At 39.5% G+C, this 24,117-nt stretch overlaps 1 protein-coding gene across 1 annotated transcript in view; it reads right to left on the bottom strand.

Annotated features, from left to right (window-relative positions):
- Nucleotides 1–7,053: 7,053 nt before the first annotated feature.
- LOC139948949 (uncharacterized) overlaps nt 7,054–24,117 on the bottom strand; it is a 37,346-nt gene continuing 20,282 nt past the window's right edge. Inside the window, exons 19-30 of the mRNA XM_071947325.1 lie at nt 23,420–23,470; nt 22,448–22,511; nt 21,642–21,753; nt 20,921–21,034; nt 19,342–19,426; nt 17,769–17,861; nt 14,210–17,066; nt 13,656–13,739; nt 12,693–12,989; nt 11,969–12,097; nt 11,039–11,177; nt 7,054–10,246 (exon numbers count right to left, since the gene is read on the bottom strand). Of these exons, the coding sequence (XP_071803426.1) occupies nt 10,036–10,246; nt 11,039–11,177; nt 11,969–12,097; nt 12,693–12,989; nt 13,656–13,739; nt 14,210–17,066; nt 17,769–17,861; nt 19,342–19,426; nt 20,921–21,034; nt 21,642–21,753; nt 22,448–22,511; nt 23,420–23,470 (4,236 nt within the window). The 3' untranslated portion in view covers nt 7,054–10,035. The remainder of the gene's footprint in view (nt 10,247–11,038; nt 11,178–11,968; nt 12,098–12,692; nt 12,990–13,655; nt 13,740–14,209; nt 17,067–17,768; nt 17,862–19,341; nt 19,427–20,920; nt 21,035–21,641; nt 21,754–22,447; nt 22,512–23,419; nt 23,471–24,117) is intronic.

The raw sequence follows: 24,117 nt of genomic DNA, 5'->3' as shown, positions 1-24,117 counted from the left end.
AAAATGAATATTTGAGGCCCATACCATTGTTCCAGCAATCTGTAACTTGGAGACTGTCTTCTACACATAAAGGACTTCCTTTGGTAAAATTTTGAGGCAAATCAGAGAGAAAAAGTTTTTGGGAGTGAAAAAACGTCAAGTTATACCCCTTGTCGTTTTTTCAAAAATCGGCCGATTTTTTGTATCTCCAAATCTTATGAAAATTCATATATAGGTCAAATAGAGGGCGAGGAGCAGGAAAATCTTGGTTTTAGTCGTCTACGATGGCTACTTTTTAAGATATTGCCTAAATCCTTTTATAATGACGGTTTAAAATCAAGATTAAAATGAATATTTGAGGCCCATACCATTGTTCCAGCAATCTGTAACTTGGAGACTATCTTCTACACATAAAGGACTTCCTTTGGTTAAATTGTGAGGCAAAGCGGGGGAAAAAAAATTCGAGGGTGAAAAAAACGTCAATCTTACCCCCTTGTCGTTTTTTCAAAAATCGGCCGAAATTTTTGTCTTCCAAATCGTCTGAAATTTCATACCTAGGTGTATTAGAGGGCGAGGAGCAGGAAAATATTGGTTTTAGTCGTCTACGAAGGCTACTTTTTGAGATAATGCCTAATTTCGGATAGTACGACGGTTTAAAATCAAGGTTAAAATGAATATTTGAGACCCATCCTATTGTTCCAGCAACCTGTAACTTGGAGACTGTCTTTTACACATGACGAACTTCCTTTGGTTAAATTTTGAGGCAATTCGGAGAGAAAATGTTTCCGAGGCTGAAAAAACGTCAAGCTTTACCCCTTGTCGTTTTTTCAAAAATCGGCCGATTTTTTGTATCTCCAAATCTTATGAAAATTCATATATAGGTCAAATAGAGGGCGAGGATTACAAAAATCTTGGTTTTAGTCGTCTACGATGGCTACTTTTTAAGATATTGCCTAAATCCTTTTATAATGACGGTTCAAAATCAAGATTAAAATGAATATTTGAGGCCCATACCATTGTTCCAGCAATCTGTAACTTGGAGACTGTCTTCTACACATAAAGGACTTCCTTTGGTTAAATTTTGAGGCAAATCGGAGAGAAAAAGTTTTTGAGAGTGAAAAAACTTCAAGTTATACACACCCCTTGTCGTTTTTTCAAAAATCGGCCGATTTTTTGTATCTCCAAATCTTATGAAAATTCATATATAGGTCAAATAGAGGGCGAGGATCACAAAAATCTTGGTTTTAGTCGTCTACGATGGCAACTTTTTGAGATATTGCCTAAATTCCTTTATAACGACGGTTCAAAATCAAGATTAAAATGAATATTTGAGGCCCATACCATTGTTCCAGCAATCTGTAACTTGGAGACTATCTTCTACACATAAAGGACTTCCTTTGGTTAAATTTTGAGGCAAATCGGAGAGAAAAAGTTTTTGAGGGTGAAAAAACGTCAAGTTATACCCCTTTAGTTTTTTTTTTAAATCGGCTGATTTCCAAATCTTATGAAAATTCATACATTGGTCAAATGGAAGGCGAGGAAAAAAAAACCACCGATTGCTGGAACAATGATATGGTTCTCAAAAATTCATTTTAATATTTGTTGAGGCACCCGTGTAGCAAGAAGTACATGTAAGAATCATCTTGCAAGGTCTGGTACCCTATAGTGGTCTTATAACCCATCGCTTCGTATCATCAGCTTTATGCCGCGTACACACTACATTAAAAGCGGTCCAAGCATGCAGTTGACCCTCCCTCCTGGCTGTCTCCGTGGACGATATTTCAGCATTTTGTCGTGGTTTTAATCTTCAGGGAACTGTTCAGGCAAGACTAACGTACTACACGTTTATTCTGATTCAATAATCAGTCTTTAAACCCCTAAGAACACTGGTAAATTCTCTGTCTGTGATTAGTATGTTTCTGGTATAACATATACATGTACACTACGTTCAGCCGGTATGCTTTTGTACATGTGTTACTGTTCGCAACACAATGGGCGATGGCGTGTTATGTCTCCCTACAATTCTGTTATTCAGTATAGGTTGCTTTTTCCCCGTTGATTTCTCAGGGATTTCTCTTATTGTATTTAATTATTCACATTTACATATAGCTTTTCTTGCATCAATATTCGGCAATGTTTACATTACTAAGAGTGGGTCTTAAAAGTCTGGCACAGTGACTACTAGTACTATCCTATGGTAGCTTTATATAATATTGTCAATATTTGCATTATTTACAATGGACTTTTTTGTATATCTTGCTGGAACACCTGTTTCACCGTTATTCCACTCCAAATACAAATTTATAATATATGTTTTTAAGGGTTATATCCTTTTCGTGAATCATTGGAACTTTTGTATTTTTATGTGAATTGCCCAATAAATAATAACTAATAATAATAAAATTTAAAAAGTTATTTTGATGATTTAAATCAAATTTTGTACTTGTAAACACTGTTTGCTGCTTGAATAAAAAAAAAATCAATTGTCTGTAATAAAAAGCAGAGTTTTATGTGAAATGTGGAAACTCGATTATTAAAAAAATAAATAAAAGGTAAAGAACAATCTGTGCCGCGTCTTATCTACAGTTAAATTACTGAGATTATTAACAATTTATAACATAAAATGATTGAAGGTTTTGCTGGCCATATAACGCCCTCTGTGTGACTATGCCACCCCCCCCCCCCCCCTCCACCCCGTCCGATTTGCCCTATCACTTGTAGAGATGATTTCAATCCCTGATATTTTCTCAGTTAAATAGGCCGCTCGTTTTAGTCCCGTGCATTTTAGTTATCCGTCGAACACCGTCGAATGTTTGATGCTTCAACACTGTTGTATCCAGTCCCAATCATGACATCGTATCGGTTTGTCCTTAACAGTGTATTTTGAGATACTATGCTGCAAAAAAATGCAAATTAGGCAGAGGAGCAGTGGTCGAGAGGTAGGGCTCTGGTTCCTGACACCAAAGGTACCAGGTTCGAGCCCCGGTGTGTGTGTTCTTTTTCCCATGCTTAAGAAAATTGGTTTACGCAGTACCCTATGGCATAGGAGAATCCTTGCTTTACACTTAATAAATAGACTACGAGTGGAAACGTTTTTTAAGCAACAACACTTTTTGATTTTAAGTTGTTGTTTCTTAGGTTTATAATAAAACTCGAACGCTAATTCAGCAAGAGTATTAGTGGCCCAGTGGAAGGGCCCTGGATTCTGAAGCCAAAGGTACTGGGTTCGAGCCCCAGTGAGTGTTCTTTTTTCAATGTTTAAGAACATTGGTTTACGCAGTAGCCTTACGGCATAGGACAATCCTTGCTTTACACTTATAAATTACGAGTGGAAAGCATTTTTTAACAATAATACTTTTTAATTTTAAGTTGTTCATTCTTAGGTTTATATTAAAACTCGAACGCAATGTTAGTAAGAAAAGTAGTGGCCCAGTGGGAGGGTCCCAGACTCTAAAGCCAAAGGTACTGGGTTCGAGCCCCGGTGTGTGTTCTTTTTTCCATGCTTAAGAACATTGGTTTACGCAGTATTCAAGGCAATCCTTGCCTGACACTTAATTTGCGAGTGGAAAGCATACGCTATCATTCGTTTTGATTTAAAGTTGTTCATTCTAGGGTATAACATAAAACACGAACGCATTATTTTTATTAAGAGTAGTGGTGGCCAAGTGGAAGGGCTCCGGACTCTACACCCAATGGTGCGGAGATCGATTCCCGGGTGTTCTTTTACTTCGTTTTAATTAAAAGTTTGTCATACGAAGGTATAACATTAAACTCGAACGCCATAAAAGTAAGAGGAGACGTGGTTCAATGGAAGGGCTCCGGACTCTACACCCAATGGTGCGGAGTTCGATTCCCGGGTGTTCTTTTACTTCGTTTTAATTAAAAGTTTGTCATACGAAGGTTTAAAATAAAACTCGAACGCATATTAGTAAGAAGGAGCAGTGGCCCAATGGAAGGGCTCCCGACTCTACACCCAATGGTACGGAGTTCGATTCCCGGGTGTTCTTTTACTACGTTTTAATTAAAAGTTCGTCATACGAAGGTTTAAAATAAAACTCGAACGCATATTAGTAAGAAGGAGCAGTGGCCCAGTGGAAGGGCTCTGGTCTCTGGACCGGAAGGTCCCGGGATCGAATCCAGCTTCAGAAAAGTTGGAGACGTTTTAAAAATGTTTTTTATATAATTTATTTTAAACTTATATAAAAAAGAGCATAGGTTCGTTTTAAGTTTTAAGTTTCTTTCCTCAGCGAGTGCTAGCGGTGAGTGTCACTGCGCGGTGTGTGCCACTGTCTGGTGGGTCGAGACTTCTCGGACGGCAGCTGCGCTGCCACCACCGGGGTTCGAACCAGGGACCCTTTGCTTGGGAGGCCGACACCTACCCACGACACCCACTTGGGTCCCCCCCCAGGATAATTCGCATTTTAGACCTGATAAACCTTCGGTTCATACTAACGTATAATGCTATGGCATGGGATTTCAGTGCTTTATACTTAGTATATATTTTGCGAGTGGACAACTTTACACACGATGCTATGGCATAGTAAAATCAGTACTGTATACTTAGTAATTTAAGAGTGAAATGCACACGCTGTTTGCAGGGCCCATTACTAAATGTTTATGAAACATAGGCATATGGGGAACTCTTTGGTTTGGACTTAGAAAATATTTGAAATGAATTCAAACGCTGTAGGCATAAGTATAGACAAAGTAGTTTAATGGGAAACATGGTTCACATGGTACTATGGCATAGTAAAACCAGTGCTTTATACTTAGTAATTTAAGAGCGGAATATACACGCTGTTGGCAAGGCCCATTACTGTATACAAAACATAGGCATAATAATGAGGAACTTTTGGGTTCGGACTTTGACAATGTTTGAGATGAAGGCAAACGCTGTAGGCATAAGTATAGAAAACGTAGTTTGATGGGGAAACAGAATTCACATGGTACTATGGCAAAGTAAAATTAGTGCTTTAGTAATTTAAGAGTGAAATGTACACGCTGTTGGCAGGGCCCATTACATTACATACGGGGAACTCTTTGGTTCGGACTACAACAATATTTGAGTTGAAGGCACATGCTCTAGGCATAAGAATTAGTATAGACAATTAGTGTAACTTGGAAACTTGGTCACATGGTACTATGGCATAGGGATTTACTTGCTTTATACTTGGTAAATAAGCTGCGAGTTGAAGGGATACGCAGGAGCAGGTATGGGTAGACATGAGACTCTTTGGTTGTGAATTTGAACAATACTGCGAGTTGAAGATGGTTCAAGGCACTCACTATAAGTATGACAATAGTTTACAATGAAATATTAGGCAACACACACACAGGGGACTCTTTGGTTCGAACTTAGAAAATGTTTGAGCTAAAGCAAACGCTGTATGTATAGAAAATTAGTTCACGGGGTAAACGGTGTTGGGAATTATTGATGGGAGTGGATTGTCGCTGGGGGAGGGTGGCGGGTTTTGGGTTGTGTGGCGATCAAAATGACGGCGGGAATAATCTTTGCTGGAACAATGTGATGGGTCTAAAATTTTAATTTTGATTTTTGAGGCATCGTTTATATCGAAAACTACTCAAATAGTTTTTCCACCTACCCCTCGCCCTCCGTGCATGAAATATTCAGGCGATTTTGAAAACTTTTCGGCTGGATCCAGATGAAGTCAAAAAATAATAATTCAAACTACTGAAAGTAAGACCGTTTGTCTTAAAAAGACACACAGACAATTTGAGCAGTTCAGTGTGAAGGATTGTATGTTTTGTCAAACCAGTTTTAGAACATTAACCTACGAGAAAGGCAACCTGCAAATGTCAAAACTTGATACCATGTTTGGATGATACCATAGGGGGACCAGTCATTTTGGTCGGTAAGCAGTTTACAAGTTATTCATTTTTAATGAATGTAAAACAAATCTTAAAGTCTAGAAACATGTAGGCCGCTGGCCCTCACACTGCTATGATACAACTATCAACGAATTGAAGTAGAAAAATAATCTGAAAACTTGGCTACACAGAAAAGTCGATTGACGGCAAATTGCCATTGACGATGCGATGGGTATAAGTAGGCCCAACGTTACAGTTATTTCCGGGTTGCCGTTGTTTATGTAAAGCACATCATGTAGGTGGATTTTGGACTACAGCATCGGTCATTTTGCTTGATAAGCAGTTTACAACAGTTCAAATTGTACACACAAATCTTAAAATTCAGAAACGTGTAGGCCTGGCCCACACATTGTTTCGATCTCTAAGATACAACTATCCACGAATTGAAGTAGAATTATAATCTTTAAACTTTAGGCTTCACAGAAAAGTCAATTGTTTCATCTGATTGACGGCCGGCAAGTTGCCATTGACGATGCAATGACCTACCAGTATGACGTGTGGCAAACGTCACAGTTTCCGGGTTGCCGATGTTTATGTAAAGCACATGAAGGTGGAAAAGAAATGCGACATAACTACACGTTTTGTGACTATTTAGGTATTCACACGTCTTCTACGAGGCCCACTCATATTCTTCATTATGAACTTGAATAAAGCTTACCCATATAGACACTAAATCACATCAAATCATCGTAAGTATATCCACGGTGTTGACAAAATAAAGCATGGCTGGTGGCCATTTTGAATATGGCGTCACGGCTTCAAGCTGTCGGGTACCCAGACCTCTACCATACGTTTATCTGGTGTAAAGCGGCAATCGGGTACCTGTCGGATGCTTTGGCTGGTTCCAATCACAGGTGACAGTTCAATATCACAGGGGTACGCAACTGGCTCCCGCAAGATCTCGTGGAATGAACCGAATTGCGAGAATCGAAGGCGGGAATCATATTAAACGTATACATTGTAATAAATGATGGTTAATAATCCAAGTAGCCTAATGTTTGATTAAATTGAAAGAATTTAGCGCAACGATGAAAGAACTAAAAGGTTTGTGGTCTATTTTTTGTTCATTTCTCAACTTATTATTTGGAAGAACTTAACTTGTATATTATTTTTCAAAAGTGACATTATTTTATTGTTGAACTCAAGCAGTTTCATATAATTTGGGCCTAAAATTGAAAAAATCACCAGGGGCAACTCCATCAATTTTAATAACTTGAGGCTCTTTTAGGCCAAAATTAATAAAAACTACTACAATTACCACGTGTATTTTTGTTATTTTTGCCCCAAGTTTGTTTGATCCAAATTAATTCAACTGCTGGATTCTTGGCGCTTCTTGCAAAACAAAAACACAAATAATCATACAGGGTGATTTAAATCAAATTTTGGCTAAAGATAATCAATCAAAGCACAAGAGATGTATGATGATTAATTAGTGGAAAATTGTATTTATCCATTCACACTAGTATAATAAATGACATTAATTTGTTTAATCTAAAATAAACGTTTTTTAAACATTCAAGTTTTAAAAAAGGGAGAAATAGGTAACATTTTTTGGGGGGAGATAATTTCAAGTCATCATGTTGATTGCAAATCAATTCCAAAAGAGAGGTTCTGATTTCCTTTTTTAAATCAAGGGTTCCTGAGAAAAGTTCAATTGATAAAATTCATCTGGGTTTAGCCCCTGAAGATGTTAGTATATATTTAACTCCACTTAAGCCTGGTTCATACTTCATGTGTATGCCAATGCAATACAAAAGTTGACGTCACAAATTCGCCACGAATTCGCAGCAGTTCAACTCCCCTCAACTCCCTTACGAATATCGCTGCGAAAGGAGGGTTGTGACGTCAAATTTGCTTGGCATTCGCATTCGCATGAAGTATGAACCACGCTTTGACATGTCTTTGTTTTCTATTTGTTCCTAATTTAAAATTAAAGAAAAGGAAACGGTCACATTGATCTAAAAAGTACTAAAAATAGTTTAACAAGTCTTTAAAAAATAAAATTAAATTTTAGTAATGATTCTGTATAGTTGTCTTGTTTGAATATATATATATATATAAATGTATTCAAAAAAAAAATAGCACAGCTGATGTCCAATTATGAAATTAATGAAAGTAAAGAAACAAATTAAACTTATTCTAATAACAAACACGGTGCAATTTTTGCAGACTCTTCCAAAAATGAATGTCCTACCTACTTTTACATAGTGATGAAAGAATACAAAAGCGTAAAAAAAGTTTAACAGTTGGTCTGCTCAAAACTATGGTTCATTAAAGGCAGTGAACACTAATTGCATATTGGTAATTAGTCAAAGTAATGGGGAGAGGTTGATAGTATAACATGGTGTGAGAATCGGCTCCCTCTGAAATGACGTAGTTTTCTAGAAAGAAGTATTTTTCCACGAAATTGATTTCAAGACCTCAAATTAAGAATTTGAGGTCTCGAAATCAAGCATCGGAAAGCACACAACTTCGTGTTACAAGGATGTTTTTTCTTCTATTATTATCTCGCAACTTTGAAGACCAATTGAGCTCAAATTTTCACAGGTTTGTTTTGGGGCATATGTTGAGACACACCAAGTGAGAAGACTGGTCTTTGACTATTACCAATAGTGTCCAGTGTCTTTAATATAAATTTCAGATAAGCCATCCGTCTTTGGATGGTTACTAAAAGGTATACCCTCCCTAGTGAATTGTTTCAGATTGTCATACAAAAATTTACAGTAAAATGGTTTTAAAAGGATAAAAGGAAGCTAAAAAGTAAACTTCATACAGACAAACAAACAAACAAATAAACTGTTTCCTTGATAATTATAAGGAATAACAAATAGTGAGAACATATCCAAAAATTTATAGCTACACAATTAAAGAAAATCAGTTATAGCTCCAAGCAAGTTGACATGTTTAATATAATGTTTACAAAGAGATAACAAACTATGAATAATTCACATGCCTTATTCACTTGTAAAAGTAACGTCTTTTGTGGTGTGTCATGGACGAGCAATTAAAAGCACCAGATTCAACATTTTAAGACTGGTGTTTCTGATCAGCAGAGTGTGGGTTCGAGTCCCAGATGTGACACCTGTGTCCTTAGTATGCCCTTAACCATGATGCTTCATGTTTGCCTTGGTGCGCCTACAAAAGTACCCCATAGTACACAAATATTGACTGCTACGAGTGCTATGGTTTAAACTATGACTCCCGAGGTGATCGCCGGAGCATTCTATTTTCCAGAGGCGAAGCCGAGGGAAAACTGAAAGCTACGGGGATCACCGAGGGAGTCATAGTTTTAACCGTTGCACGAGTAAAAGCAGTCAATATTTGTTTTATAAAACCCCAAACATTTCTAAATACTGTACTATTAAGTTACAGACCTGAATGCTACAATCCACGGACGACGCAAATACAGATTGCAAAAACTTTTACTGTGCTGCATGTATAGTGTCGTGCAATCGGCAATGGTTACAGACTATAATTTACCATCCTCGTACAGGCAACGGACGTCTGGGTTCTGCACGCCGTGTGATAGTCTTCGGACTAGCACAAGGCAAACCGATGCACTATCACACAGCCGTAGTCTAGCAAAACTAAGACATGTCATCTGACGCCCTCTAAACCAATGAACAGGCAGAATATTTGTAAGGGGTGTTATAAACTGGAATATTTTTCATGGGAGTGCCCTATTCAAAAATTCAAGGCATGCTCGTAATGATAATAATAATAATAATAATAATAATAACAATAATAATAATAATAATAATAACAATAATAATAATTGTGGCTTCTTATGAATAGCGCACATGTCCATCAATCAGTGACGCTCCTGGCGCTGTAACATACAGTACTTCCTGCATGATATGGGACTTTGTTTGAATTATGAGACCGAGTTCTGATAGCACCATGTAATGTTTGACAAGGTGCTGTGGTCAATTTGCTGACGATCGGACCAGGAACACCGGGGCGAACCCATTCTCTTACATGTGGGACCAAAAACTTAACATCTCATTCGTAGGGCGAAGCAATGGTGAAGTGTCTTGCTCAAGGACACAAGTGTCACGACTGGGGATTCGAACCCACACTCTGCGGATCAGAAACACCAGAGTTTGAATTCGTCGCACTTAACGGCTCCTCCACGACACTTCCACTAAGCTGACCCCTTTCTTCGTTCTATGATGATTGGAACTGAATATCAGCACTGGTTTGGTTGTCGGGTTGCTCCATGGTTGCCATGGTTTCAACGTTATCATTGACTTCTATAGCTACATCATCAGAGACTAAACCTTTGTTGTTGAACACCTGAGGATGCATCTCAATTTGCATCTCAGTTGACGCTACTGGAAGAGTGGCCGACATTTCCTTATCTTGCTTCCTCATTTTCCTGTCCAGGAAAACAAAAAAATATATATTATCATCAACATTACACAATTTAAACTTGGGCCAAAAAATAGAAAAAAATCACAACGGCTAGTTTAATCAAATTTGGGCAAAAAAACCAACAAGGGGTTTGTTCAAATTTGATCCTAAAATTGATAAAAGTCACAAGGGGTAGTGCAAAAGTTTATAAAGTGCATTAAATTGACGACAAATGCAGCTGAAAATTCTACAGGTAAATGATAGTACATTCATAGTGATTAGGGATTCATGTTTAAGCCAACAATTTGAGAAACAGAAGGTGTTTAAACCCTTAAAGACCCTGGACACTATTGGTAATTGTCTAACTTGGTTTATCTCAACATATGCATAAAAAACAAACCTGTGAAAATTTGCACTCAATTGGTGGTCGAAGTTAGGCTGCAAAATATTAAAGACACTGAACACTATTGGTAATTGTCTTCTCACTTGGTGTATCTCAACATACGCATGAAATAACAAACCTGTGAAAATTTTAGCTTGATTGGCCATGCGACACGAACTGTGTGCTTTCAGATGGTTGATTTCGTGACCTCATTTCCTGAATCTGAGGTCTCGAAATCAAAGTAGTGGAAATTCCTTCTTTCTCGAAAATTACGTTACAGAGGGAGCCGTTTCTCACATTGTTTTACACTACCAACAGCTCTCCATAACACGTTACCAAGTAAGGTTTTATGCTAATAATTATTTTGATTAACTACCAATAGCGTCCACTGCCTTTAAGGAAAGATCATTTTTAAAAAACATTGTTTGTGCTTACCTGCATGCACAGCAAGCTACGCCTACGATTATGATAGCTAGATAAGCAAGCAGAGTTCCGACTGAAGCGTATATAACAACCTCTGTTCCCATTTGACTTCCAGTATCAGGTAAGATTGGTTTCAAAGTTTGTCCTGGCGCTGTGGGGTATAATGAAACATTAATTCAATTTATATATAAAGCTTTACAGAGAAGAACTTGTATTTTTAATAATAAATATAATAATAGGTGTTAAATTTGCATCTGGGATGAAGAACTATTTATTTTACCAATATACCCTTACACACCAATGTGTTTTAATCTGGAGGTCTTTGGTCCAAATCCTGCTCAAGTCAATTTTTGTTTTCAACCCAAAATTATCCTGATAAATCACATGACTAATGAGGATGATGAAAGCCCCCCCCCCCCCCATAAAGAAAAAAAGGCAGAAAACTTGGTGCTATCGTAGGGCTAGACAGTTCATTTGGTAGAGTGCCTGCACACCAATCTGGAGGTCTTTGGTTTGAATCCTGCTCAAGTAAATTTTTATTTGTTCAACCCCAAATCATCCAAATAAATCACAAGACTGACAATGATGACGAAATCCCCCCCTCCCAAAGAAAAATAATGAAAAAAAGTAAAGAAAACTGCCAACATAGGGCTAAACAGCTCAGTTGAGAGTGCTGGCACACCAATCTAGAGGTCTTTGGTTCAAATCCCTTTTAAGTAAAATTGTTTCTTTGTTCAACCCCAAATTATCAGGAAAGCCCCCACCACCCTATAAAGAAAAAAAGGAGAGAAAGCATAGGGCTAAACAGCTCAGTTGGTAGAGTGCTGGCTAACCAATCTAGAGATCTTTGGTTCAAATCCTTGTTCAACCCCAAATTGTACATCACAAGACTGCCAGTGATGATGAAAGGCCCCGCTCCTAATAAAGGAACAAGTCACTTACGTTTTGGTGTTGATTTGTCCGCTCTATCAGCAGCCATCCACCATGAGAGATGAGGGGCTGTGAACTGCCAGTAAGCAAGAAGATCTCCAGTGACTAAAATCTTCCCTACTCCTGCCTCCTCCCAGAATGCTAAAGATGAGAACACATGACAAGTTGTAGCAAGATTAAAAGCAAGATTCCAGTTAATCAAGTTAATAATAGTAATAATAATATTAATATTAATAACAGCAGGACATATAAGGCCCCCCAACGACTTTAGGAGTTTGAGATGGACACAGACCAGTACGACTCACAGAGGGAGAATGAATGAGGCAAGAAATGTACATGGGATCAAACCCAAACTCTGCTGATCAGAAACACTAGAGTTTAAATCCAGTGTCCTTAAAGACACTGGACACCTTTGGTAATTGTCAAAGACCGGTCTTCTCACTTGGTGTATCTCAACATATGCATAAACTAACAAACCTGTGAAAATTGGTCGTTGAAGCACCTCAAAATCTAATTCTGAGGTCTCAAAATCAAATTTTATGGAAAATTACTTCTCTCTCGAAAAACAACCTTACTTTAGATTGGAACCATTTCTCACAATGTTTTATACTATCAACAGCTCTCCATTGTTTGTTACCAAGTTCGTTTTTTATGCTAACAATTATTTTGAGTAATTACCAATAGTGTCCAGTGCCTTTAAATGATAGGCCATGACACGTCAAGGGATAAGATTTACCTGTGGTCTCGTTGTATGTCCAAATAGAAACATCGTTCCCGTCTTTAACATTCAATCCTGGATCTAGAGGTACAAGCATCTCAATCCCTCCGTCCAATGAGATCACATCTCCCGATTCCTTATCGTTAATTGTCAACTCTAGCGCCCCCAATGCCACCAGCTCAACCGTGGCACCGTTAGAGTTGGCTTCTGTCTCTGGGATGACCTTGGTGTCGGAGGTTAATGCGTAGAAGGCGTCAATAGCTGCTCCATCAACCAACGAGGTGTCGAATTGAATTATTGCTTGCTGACCAAATTCTGTTTGAAAGCAAAAAATTGAACTTAAAGCCATTATACACTTTCGGTACACAGATTCACAGATTTACAAATAACTTACAGGGTTTACAGAAGGTAATGGTGAAAGACTTCTCTTGAATTATTAGACCATAAAATGCTTTACTTTTTGAGAAAACATTAAAACAATATCAATTCTCGATAGCGGGAATTACAAATTTATTTTGAACACATGTCATGACACGAGGAAACGTGGGGAAACAAGTGTGGGTTTTCCCGTTATTTTCTCCCGACTCCGATGACCGATTGAGCCTAAATTTTCACAAGTTTGGTATTTTATATATAAGTGTAATACAAGAAGTGTGGGCCTTGGACAATACTATTTACCCAAATTGTCCAATGGCTTTAAGCGAAATCAAGAAAAAAATATTTTACAGACGCATCAACCAACAACCACCGACCATGGTCCCATGTGTTGTGTAACGCATGTAAAAGAACCTAGTCTATTCTAGCCCCGGTCTTAACCCTTATAAGGTGCTACATAATTGGTCTCAGAATTCATTATTTTCAATGAACTCTCTTTCTGTATATATTATGTATATACTAAGCGCATTGAGTGCCTTGTTGGTAGATACGTGCGCTATATAAGACTTCAATGTTATAATTGTTATTATTATTACTCTGACTTACCATTGAAACCACTCTCGATCAGCATGTTATTACCCTGTATCTCTACAGTTGCTACCTGTAGCTGTTGTAACCTCACCACTAGATCTAGACAAACATGGACAATAAAGATGGTAAAAAGATCACACTGGAAAACTTCATGTTAGGGACACAAAAACTTTGGTAAAAGTTGGCTTAAGGAATCTTGTAAAGTCTTTAAAACGTTGTGTCACATTTGCAGCTGTGAGAGATGGAGATCTCATGATTATAACTTTTAAGAAAAGTTTCAACTGGCATTCTGCTCAAATGGATAGACAAAGTCCCCACAAAAGGAACCACACATTAATTGCCAAGGCCCTTTTCCAATCCACTGCTCCAGCTTGGGCTCAGGCTATCCTGGCCCCACAGTTGTTTTGGCAATATTGTGCGTGCTTGCCTTTGCACTTAGGGCTTCTGACTAGTGAACTGAGCCTGAAGCTGAATCCAAAGCTGAAGCCGTGGTTTCAAAAAGGCTCTACGACTAACACAGACTTTTCCAGTACCACCTTGAAGTATTTATTTCATAAGTTTGAACGTACCTTCTGTGATTCCACTACTCCAGCGGACAGCATTACTGGAGTAACCCGTCTTGCTGACTATGACCCCGAGGCTTCCATCGGCTGGAATGATCCTCATGATATCCACAACATTGGTCACCTCAGGAACTATCAGGTCCTTTGAGCTACCACCTGTTACACTGACTCTAACTGATGTACCATAAAGGGGGTTGTTTTGGCTGTCTAAAATCATGACTTTCAGTCTAGCTATTATGTAGCCTGGACTTACTGACTGTTGGGTCGAGGGGGACTGGCTTGTGGGAGATTGGGTTGCAGGTGGCTGAGTTGAGGGTGGCTGGGTTATGGGGGGCTGGGTTGCGGGTGGCTGGGTTGAGGGTGGCTGGGTTGCGGGTGGCTGGGTTGTTGGAGGCTGGGTAGCGGGTGGCTGGGTTGAGGGTGGCTGGGTTGAGGGTGGCTGGGTTGCGGGGGGCTTGGTTGAGGGTGGCTGGGTTGCGGGTGGCTGGGTTGAGGGTGGCTGGGTTGCAGGTGGCTGGGTGGCAGGTGGCTGGGTCGAGGGAGGTTGGGTCAAGGGAGGTTGAGTTGCGGGTGGCTGGGTTGCGGGTGGCTGGGTTGAGGGTGGCTGGGTTGAGGGTGGCTGGGTTGAGGGTGGCTGGGTTGCGGGAGGCTGGGTTGCGGGTGGCTGGGTTGCGGGTGGCTGGGTTGCGGGTGGCTGGGTTGCGGGTGGCTGGGTTGAGGGTGGCTGGGTTGAGGGTGGCTGGGTTGAGGGTGGCTGAGTTGAGGGAGGTTGGGTTGTGGGTGGCTGGGTTGAGGGTGGCTGGGTTGCGGGTGGCTGGGTTGAGGGTGGCTGGGTTGAGGGTGGCTGGGTTGAGGGTGGCTGGGTTGCGGGTGGCTGGGTTGAGGGTGGCTGAGTTGAGGGAGGTTGGGTTGTGGGTGGCTGGGTAGTGGGTGGCTGGGTAGAGCGTGGTGGCTGGGTTGAGGGTGGTGTAGATGGGGATGTGGCATTTTGAGGTGTTGTGAATGGGGGAGGAATGCTTGGAGTAGGTGGGGGTAAGGTTGCATTTGGGGATGTGCCATTTTGTGTAGGTGTTGGGAATGGGGGAGGTATGCTTGGAGGGGGAGGGGGCAATGTTGGAGATGTTGCATTATGTGAGGGTGTTGGGAAGGGGGGTGTTATGCTTGGAGGGGGAGGAGGTAAGGTTGCATTTGGGACGGTGCCATTTTGTGTAGGTGTTGGGTATGGGGGAGGTATGCTTGGAGGAGGAGGGGGCAATGTTGGAGATGTTGCATTATGTGAGGGTGTTGGGAAGGGGGGTGTTATGCTTGGAGGGGGAGGAGGTAAGGTTGCATTTGGGACAGTGCCATTTTGTGTTGGTGTTGGGAATGGGGGAGGTATGCTTGGAGGGGGAGGGGGCAATGTTGGAGATGTTGCATTATGTGAGGGTGTTGGGAAGGGGGGTGTTATGCTTGGAGGGGGAGGAGGTAAGGTTGCATTTGGGATGGTGCCATTTTGTGTAGGTGTTGGGTATGGAGGAGGTATGCTTGGAGGGGGAGGGGGCAATGTTGGAGATGTTGCATTATGTGAGGGTGTTGGGAAGGGGGGTGTTATGCTTGGAGGGGGTGGAGGTAAGGTTGCATTTGGTGATGTCGCATTTTGTGTAGGTGTTGGGAACGGGGGAGGTATGCTTGGTGGGGGTGGGGGCAATGTTGGAGATGTTGCATTATGTGAGGGTGTTGGGAAGGGGGGTGTTATGCTTGGAGGGGGTGGAGGTAAGGTTGCAATTGGTGATGTCGCATTTTGTGTAGGTGTTGGGAACGGGGGAGGTATGCTTGGAGTGGGTGGGGGCATGGTTGGAGACGTTGCATTATGTGAGGGTGTTGGGAAGGGGGGAGGTATGCTGGGAGGGGGTGGGGGCAGTGTTGGAGATGTTGCATTCTGCGAAGGTGTGGGGAAAGGAGGAGGTATGCTTGGTGGGGGTGGGGGCATTGTTGGAGATGTTGTGTTCTGCGAAGGTGTTGGGAAAAGAGGAGGTATGCTAGAAGGGGGTGGAGGTAACGTTGGAGATGTCCCATTTGGGCTTGTTGTTGTGATTGGGGGAGGGATGCTTGGAGTGGGTGGGGGTAATGTTGGAGATGTCCCATTTGGGCTCATTGTTGATGGGAACGGGAGAGGGATGCTTGGAGTGGGTGGAGGTAACGTTGGAGATGTCCCGTTTGGGCTTGTTGTGGTGAACGGGGGAGGGATGCTTGGAGTGGGTGGGGGTAATGTTGGAGATGTCCCGTTTGGGCTCATTGTTGTTGGGAACAGGGGAGGGATGCTTGGAGAGGGTGGAGGTAATGTTGGAGATGTCCCATTTGGGCTTGTTGATGTGAACGGGGGAGGGATGCTTGGAGTGGGTGGGGGTAATGTTGGAGATGTTCCATTTGGGCTCATTGTTGTTGTGAACGGGGGAGGGATGCTTGGAGTGGGTGGAGGCAATGTTGGAGATGTCCCATTTGGGCTTGTTGTTGTGAACGGGGGAGGGATGCTTGGAGTGGGTGGAGGCAATGTTGGAGATGTCCCATTTGGGCTTGTTGTTGTGAACGGGGGAGGGATGCTTGGAGTGGGTGGAGGCAACGTTGGAGATGTCCCATTTGGGCTTGTTGTTGTGAACGGGGGAGGGATGCTTGGAGTGGGGGGAGGAATGCTTGGAGTGGGTGGAGGCAACGTTGGAGATGTGCCATTTGGGCTTGTTGTTGTGAACGGGGGAGGGATGCTTGGAGTGGGGGGAGGAATGCTTGGAGTGGGTGGAGGCAAAGTTGGTGGTGTGCCATCAGTTTCATTGCATGCTGCTCCACTCCATCCATCCAAACAAATGCACTGGGCCTTGTTTGTGCACACCTTTAAAAAAAAAACAGATCGGACGAAGTACATTTTAGTAAATTTCTTGATGTCCCATTTGGGCTTGTTGTTGTGAACGGGGGAGGGATGCTTGGAGTGGGTGGGGGTAATGTTGGAGATGTCCCGTTTTGTCTAATTGTTGTTGGGAATGGGGGAGGGATGCTTGGAGTGGGTGGAGGTAACGTTGGAAGTGTCCCATTTGGGCTTGTTGCTGGGAACGGGGGAGGGATGCTTGGAGTGGGTCCATTTTAGTAAATTTCATTCAGGTGTATTTTAACACAGATCGGAAGAAGTATATGAGTCAAATTAATTTTAAATAGGCATGCACCATCTTTTGGGTTCGTGTGGGTTCGAGTCTCCAGCCGTGAAACTTGTGTCCTTAAGCAAGACACTTTACCATTGCTCCGTCCTTCGAGGACATAAAGCCGTTGGTCCCATGTGTTGTGTACCGCATGTAAAAGAACCCAGTGCACTTATCAAAAAGAGAAGGGGTTCGCCCCGTTGTTCCTGGTTGTGGCTGCTTCATGCGCCGTAGAACCTTGTAAACCCTTATAAGTGCTACATAATTGGGTCTCAGAATCCATCACTGCAATAACCCATCTTTCTGAAAGTTTGTACATACTAAGCGCCTTGAGTACCTTGTTGGGTAGATACGTGCACTATAAAAGACTTTGACATTATTATTGTTATTATTTTACTTACCCCATTTCCAGAGCAAACAGTTCCACTTTCAACAGAGGGACAGGAAGGAATGCCCAGTGACTCTATTGTCACACAATCAAAATCGCGACAGACCTGTGCAGAAAGAGTATCAAGCCATCGAGCGTTAAAGCCACTGGGGTGGATTTCACAAAGAGTTAGGACTAGTCTTATCTCGAGTTAGGACCAGTTACTCGTCCTAACTTAGGACTATCCATGCAATTTGTATATCTCCTAGGACTAGTCCTAAGTTAGAACTGGTCCTAACTCTTTGTGAAATCGACCCCTGGACACATTGGTAATTGTCAAAGACCAGTCTTCTCACTAGTTGTATCTAAACATAATATGCATGAAATAACAAACATGTGATAATCTGAGCTCAATCGGTCGTCGAAGTTGCGAGATATTAATGAAAGAAATAACACCCTTGTTGCACCATGGTCACACGAAGTTGTGTGATTTCAGAAGCTTGATTTCGAGACCTCAAATTCTAAATAAAATTCGTGGAAAATTACTTCTCTCTCGAAAACTACGTCTCTTCAGAGGGAGCTGTTTCTCTCAATGTTTTATACTACCAACCTCTCCCCATTACTTAAATAAAGAAAGGTTTTATGATAAAAATTATTCTGAGTAATTACCAATAGTGTCCACTGCCTTTAAAGATAATGGTGTTAGAAAACTTCCCTTAAAATATGCCTTGCTGAGGTGCGGTAGTTTTTGATAAATGAGTAAAACAAAGTCAGGAAAATAATTTTTAAAGGAACACGTCGCCTTGGATCGGTCGAGTTGGTCTTTGAAAAGCGTTTGTAACCGTTTGTTATAAAACTGATATGGTTAGAAAACTGTTGTAAAAGTAGAATACAATGATCTACACAAATATGCCTCAAAATTGCATGGTTTACGTTTAACCTCGTCGACTACGTTTAACCTCGTCGACTAACACGGTCGGCCATTTATGGGAGTCAAAAAGTTGACTCCCATAAATGGCCGACCGTGTTGATTTGCGACGTAAAATGAAAATCGTGCAATTTTGAGTGATACTTGTGTGGATCATTATATTCTACTTTGAAAACATCTTTCCAACCATAGACATTTCATAACAAACGGTTTCAAACGCTTTTTTATAGACCAACTCGTCCGATCCAAGGCAACGTGTTCCTTTAACTTGTTGAGATAAATTATTTAAACAGGTACACCTGTACAACGGATCTACCCGACTCTTCTGAAAACATTGCTCTGTGATTTTCACTCTTTTAGCAAAAATGCTGAGTTAAGAACCCCATCCACAGTAGTGCAGTTAGTAACAATACACTTTAAGCTAAAAAAAGGAGTAGTCTCAGTCGATTTTCTACCTTTCGACTAGGTGGTAGTGCAAAAGCAGGACAGTTCTTTTTCTTTTCAGAACTGAGAAGTGTCCCGATATCCGAAAAATCTACTCTGCTGTAGTAGAATATATAGCAAGAACAAAATCTACCTGGCAAGTAGATTTACACATGGTGTTACCAAAAACCAAATATTTATTTGCACTCAATCCCATATACACAGAAAGAGTCAGGGTTTTAACCCTATAACTTGCCTTTCCCTCACTACACATTGTGCCGTCTGCAACATCGGACGGATTGATGATGTCAGCTAAGTTTAAATCAGCCACCCAGATGGAGCTGAAACAAAAATATAAAAAAATCTAAATTCTAACACCTCTCACGGGGAAAGCTTTGTGGTTTGAGGAAATAATAATGACCAACTGTTCTGAGATAAATATTTGTCACAAATAAATATTAGTCACAAATAGCAAGAACTTAAAATAATTGAAACCTGTACAAAAATGAAGTTTAAGAAAATACCTCACTTAATTTAAAATCGAGGCAAAGTTTCCTCTTCTCTACCTCAAATTTCGAACCCACAACCTTAGCAATTCTAGAGCAGTGTCATACCAACTAAACTACCAAAATTGCCCGGTAGCTAGAGTCAATTCTTATCTTATGTTTAAGTTCAAACCCACAACCTTTACAATTCTAGAGCAGTGTCATACCAACTACACTACCAAAATTGCCCGGTAGCTAGAGTCAGTTCTTGTCTTATGTTTAAGTTCGAACCCACAAGCTTTGGAATTCTAGAGCAGTGTCATACCAACTTCACTACCAAGATTGCCCGGTAGCTAGAGTCAATTCTTATCTTATTTTTACGTTCGAACCCACAACCTTTGCAATTCTAGAGCAGTGTCATACCAACTAAACTACCAAGATTGCCCGGTAGCTAGAGTCAATTCCTATCTAATGTTTAAGTTCGAACCCACAACCTTTGCAATTCTAGAGCAGTGTCATACCAACTACACTACCAAGATTGCCCAGTAGCTAGAGTCAATTCTTATCTTATGTTTAAGTTCGAACCCACAACCTTTACAATTCTAGAGCAGTGTCATACCAACTACACTACCAAGATTGCCCGGTAGCTAGAGTCAATTCTTATCTTATGTTTAAGTTCAAACCCACAACCTTTACAATTCTAGAGCAGTGTCATACCAACTACACTACCAAGATTGCCCGGTAGCTAGAGTCAATTCTTATCTTATGTTTAAGTTCGAACCCACAACCTTTGCAATTCTAGAGCAGTGTCATACCAACTACACTACCAAGATTGCCCGCTAGCTAGAGTCAATTATTATCCTATGTTTAAGTTCGAACCCACAACCTTTGCAATTCTAGAGCAGTGTCATACCAACTACACTACCAAGATTGCCCGGTAGCTAGAGTCAATTATTATCCTATGTTTAAGTTCGAACCCACAACCTTTGCAATTCTAGAGCAGTATCATACCAACTACACTACCAAGATTGCCCGCTAGCTAGAGTCAATTATTATCCTATGTTTAAGTTCGAACCCACAACCTTTGCAATTCTAGAGCAGTGTCCTACCAACTACACTACCAAGATTGCCCGGTAGCTAGAGTCAACTATTATCTTATGTTTAAGTTCGAACCCACAACCTTTACAATTCTAGAGCAGTGTCCTACCAACTACACTACCAAGATTGCCTGGAGGCAATTCGAATCCTACGTTTTAGCAGCAGGTACTGCAACGATTTACTAGAGTATTATTATTACTTTTATAATTATTATTATTATTAAAATTTGTATTTTTATTTTGGTTGACTTACAGACAGTATTCTTCAAAGTTGTTACCTCTCGGTGTAAATCCATCAGGAAAGAAAGATAATGAGGCATTGTTACAGTGCAGCATACCACATTGAGCTTGAGATTGTGGCCCGGACCTAAACGCCACAGAAAAATGAGACAATATAAAAAAAAATTTAAAAAAATCTTTTTTTGCCCACCTTAATTTACAATTGAATAGAGCATCTTAGTGTTTACAGTAATGCAATATGATAAATGTCAATAAGTAACTGTAGATTCTTAAGATATCTCTGCAAATGTCAATAAGTAACTGACGTTTCTAGGGAAATTTCTGCAAGTTTCAATAGGTAACTGTAATTTCTAAGGAAACTCTACAAATGTCAATAAGTAACTGTGACTTCTAATGTTTTGGCAACGATCAATTGCAGTTTTTAAAGAAATCTCAGGAAATATCACTTAATGTAAGCAGCTAGTTTCTGAAAAAATCTCTGCAAATGAAAATAAGTAACTGTAATTTCAAAGAAATATTCTGCAAAATGTCAACAAGTAACTGTTATTCCAATGAATATCTCTGCAAATATCAATAAGTAAATGTAATTTCTAAGGAAATCTCTACAAATAAAAATAAGTAACTGTAATTTCTAAAGACAATGTCAATAAGTAACTGTAATTTTTAAGGAAATTTCTGCAAGTAACTGTAAAGTATTTGAGTGTGAAAAATTTGCAAAACAAAAAGTTACTTACGAAGAGTCGCAAGTAGAGTAAGTAAGGGTTTCTCCGATGGTGTATCCACAGTGACCAAAAGGGAATCGTGCAAAGGTGTTTAAAGTTAAGCACCCTTCTGCTGATGACGAACCTGGACACAAAAGTAATTTCGGAAAAAGCTCCATTAACAAAATTCTGAACCCAAAACTCAGAAATTATACATCTTTTTTAGTAAGTGTGCCATGGTCATTACTTGGGTCATTTAACTTAACCAATGAGCAACTAATTTGTCAGCAGCTCTACCGGCTTGTTTGTGATCCAAATAAAAGATTAATGTCCACTTTTTTTTAAACAAAAAATTACATGGGAATAACAGGTGTGGTTAGGAAAGAAGAATTCTAGTGGTGTTTAAAAATTTAATTTATCTTTAAATTTTGATCGTCATTTATGACAGATACCGAACCACTTGTATCCTTACCAACATTCAAACCCAGCATGAGAATAAAAAATGGAAAAAAAATGTTTTTAAATGTTATGTAGTTTTAAACATTTTATGTAATGCCACACATTTCAGCTTTGTGCTGCCATTTTTTGTTTTTGAATGAATGAATGAAATGAATGAATGAGGTTTTCAGTACAGGGATGACAAGGGCGACAGAGGTCAAATTCTGATTAAAGACAAGAGAGCAAAATCCACCTACAAGTAAACACCCTGTTCACCTCACCCTAAAAAATTGTTAAACAACACTGAACTCAAAGACCACAAATTTGAAAAGCTGAACAAAGATTTTCGGTTAAAGTTAAAAAAATCTCATGCACATTCAGTCAATTGTTTAGAAATGTACCTTGCCCCCAAATATCTTGACACTGTTCATCGCGAGTTGGGCATCGTCCATTGAAGCAGTACCCCTTCAATTAAAAATACAAACAATAACAACATTAGGTAAACATTTGAAACTCTTACAAATAATGGCACTGAAAAGTTACTTGGTTAAAAGTTCAGCTACTTACTGATAGAATAAAGTATTTTGAGAACTATTTCACTTTGAAGCAATGTGAGAAGGAAAGAGTATATCCGTTTTTAAGCCCCTAAATTCCAGTCTGAAAACATTCCTGTCAGACAAGTTTCTCATATTGTGTATTCCAGTTGTAGATATTTCTCTGTGTGGACAACATTTTCATTTATTTTCATTCATTTATTATTCCTGAGGGAAATTAATTTTGGCTTTTACAAAAACTACAATAAATTAAAGACACTGGACACCTTTTGTAATTTTCAAAGACCAGTCTTCTCACTTGGTGTATCTCAACATATGCACAAAAACCAGTGAAAATTTGAACTCAATTGGTCGTCGAAGTTGCGATATAAAAAACACCCTTGTCACACAAATTTGTGTGCTTTCAGATGCTTGATTTTGGGACCTCAAAATCTAATAGTGACGTCTAAAAATCAAATTCAAATATTTGAGTGGAAAATTACTTCTTTCTCAAAACTACTCTAAGTCAGAGGGAGCCGTTTCTCACAATGTTTTGTTTTGTTTTGTTGCTCGTTACCTAGTAAGGTTTTATGCAAACAATTATTTTGGGTAATTATCAATAGTGTCCAGTGCCTTTAAGTTTACCATAATATTATATACAGTACAAAACAACACTACAGGCCACACAACTTCTCTATATAAAAATGTAAAAGCTTAAAGTACATACAAATTGCTTTCCTCAAAAACACATGTTTTTACCCCAAAAACTTACTTAAAAAATCGAATCCAAAAAACAAAATAAAAAAATATGAAAAACAATACCAGACTGAATATACTTACAGTGTTTTCCAGGCAAGGAGTGCCATCTTGCAAGTAAATGTTTTCTGGACACTATTCAGAAGAAGTAAAAGAAGGACAAGAGATATTCTGACATTAGATTTCAAAGACACAACAAAATGCATCATACACAAAATAAACATTTCTAATAATCTTGTTGCATGTATCTCTCAGTGAGAATAGGAATCTCTTAATTTCATTCTATTCCTTTATTTCATTCCACACAACTTCAATTCCACGCAAGCACCAATTAAAGGATGGATACAGTATAATATTTGAAATAGATTTTTAATACAAATTTCAAAATTAAACACAAATAGATAAAAATACACACACATGGGCAACACTAAAACAAACCAACTGTGTGTATAATTTCTTAAGTTCATATTTTAATTATTATTTAATAAATGCGTTATTCTCTAAATGTTTTTTTTTTTAGGGATACTTTAATTTTCTTTGTAATTTCTTGAACCAGTAAAGCATCTATTTTACAGCAGTTTGGGTGCTCCAATACAGGAGGGTTACCTCCTCTGGTTGCAGACCCCATTTGTACTAACTGAGTTTTTATATCTTTATTTATTTACTTGTAACCATTATTCCTGTAATTTTGTTGTTGTACAAATGAAAATAAAACAAACAAACAAACAAAAACAAACAAACTAAATGTACACATGATGTAGGCATAAATAGACTTTTCAGAC

The sequence above is a fragment of the Asterias amurensis genome, chromosome 16 (assembly GCF_032118995.1).
Source record: "Asterias amurensis chromosome 16, ASM3211899v1".
Lineage (NCBI taxonomy): Eukaryota > Metazoa > Echinodermata > Asteroidea > Forcipulatida > Asteriidae > Asterias > Asterias amurensis.
Note: the sequence above shows the minus strand (reverse complement) of the source record. Positions and strands in the feature narration are given on the sequence as shown.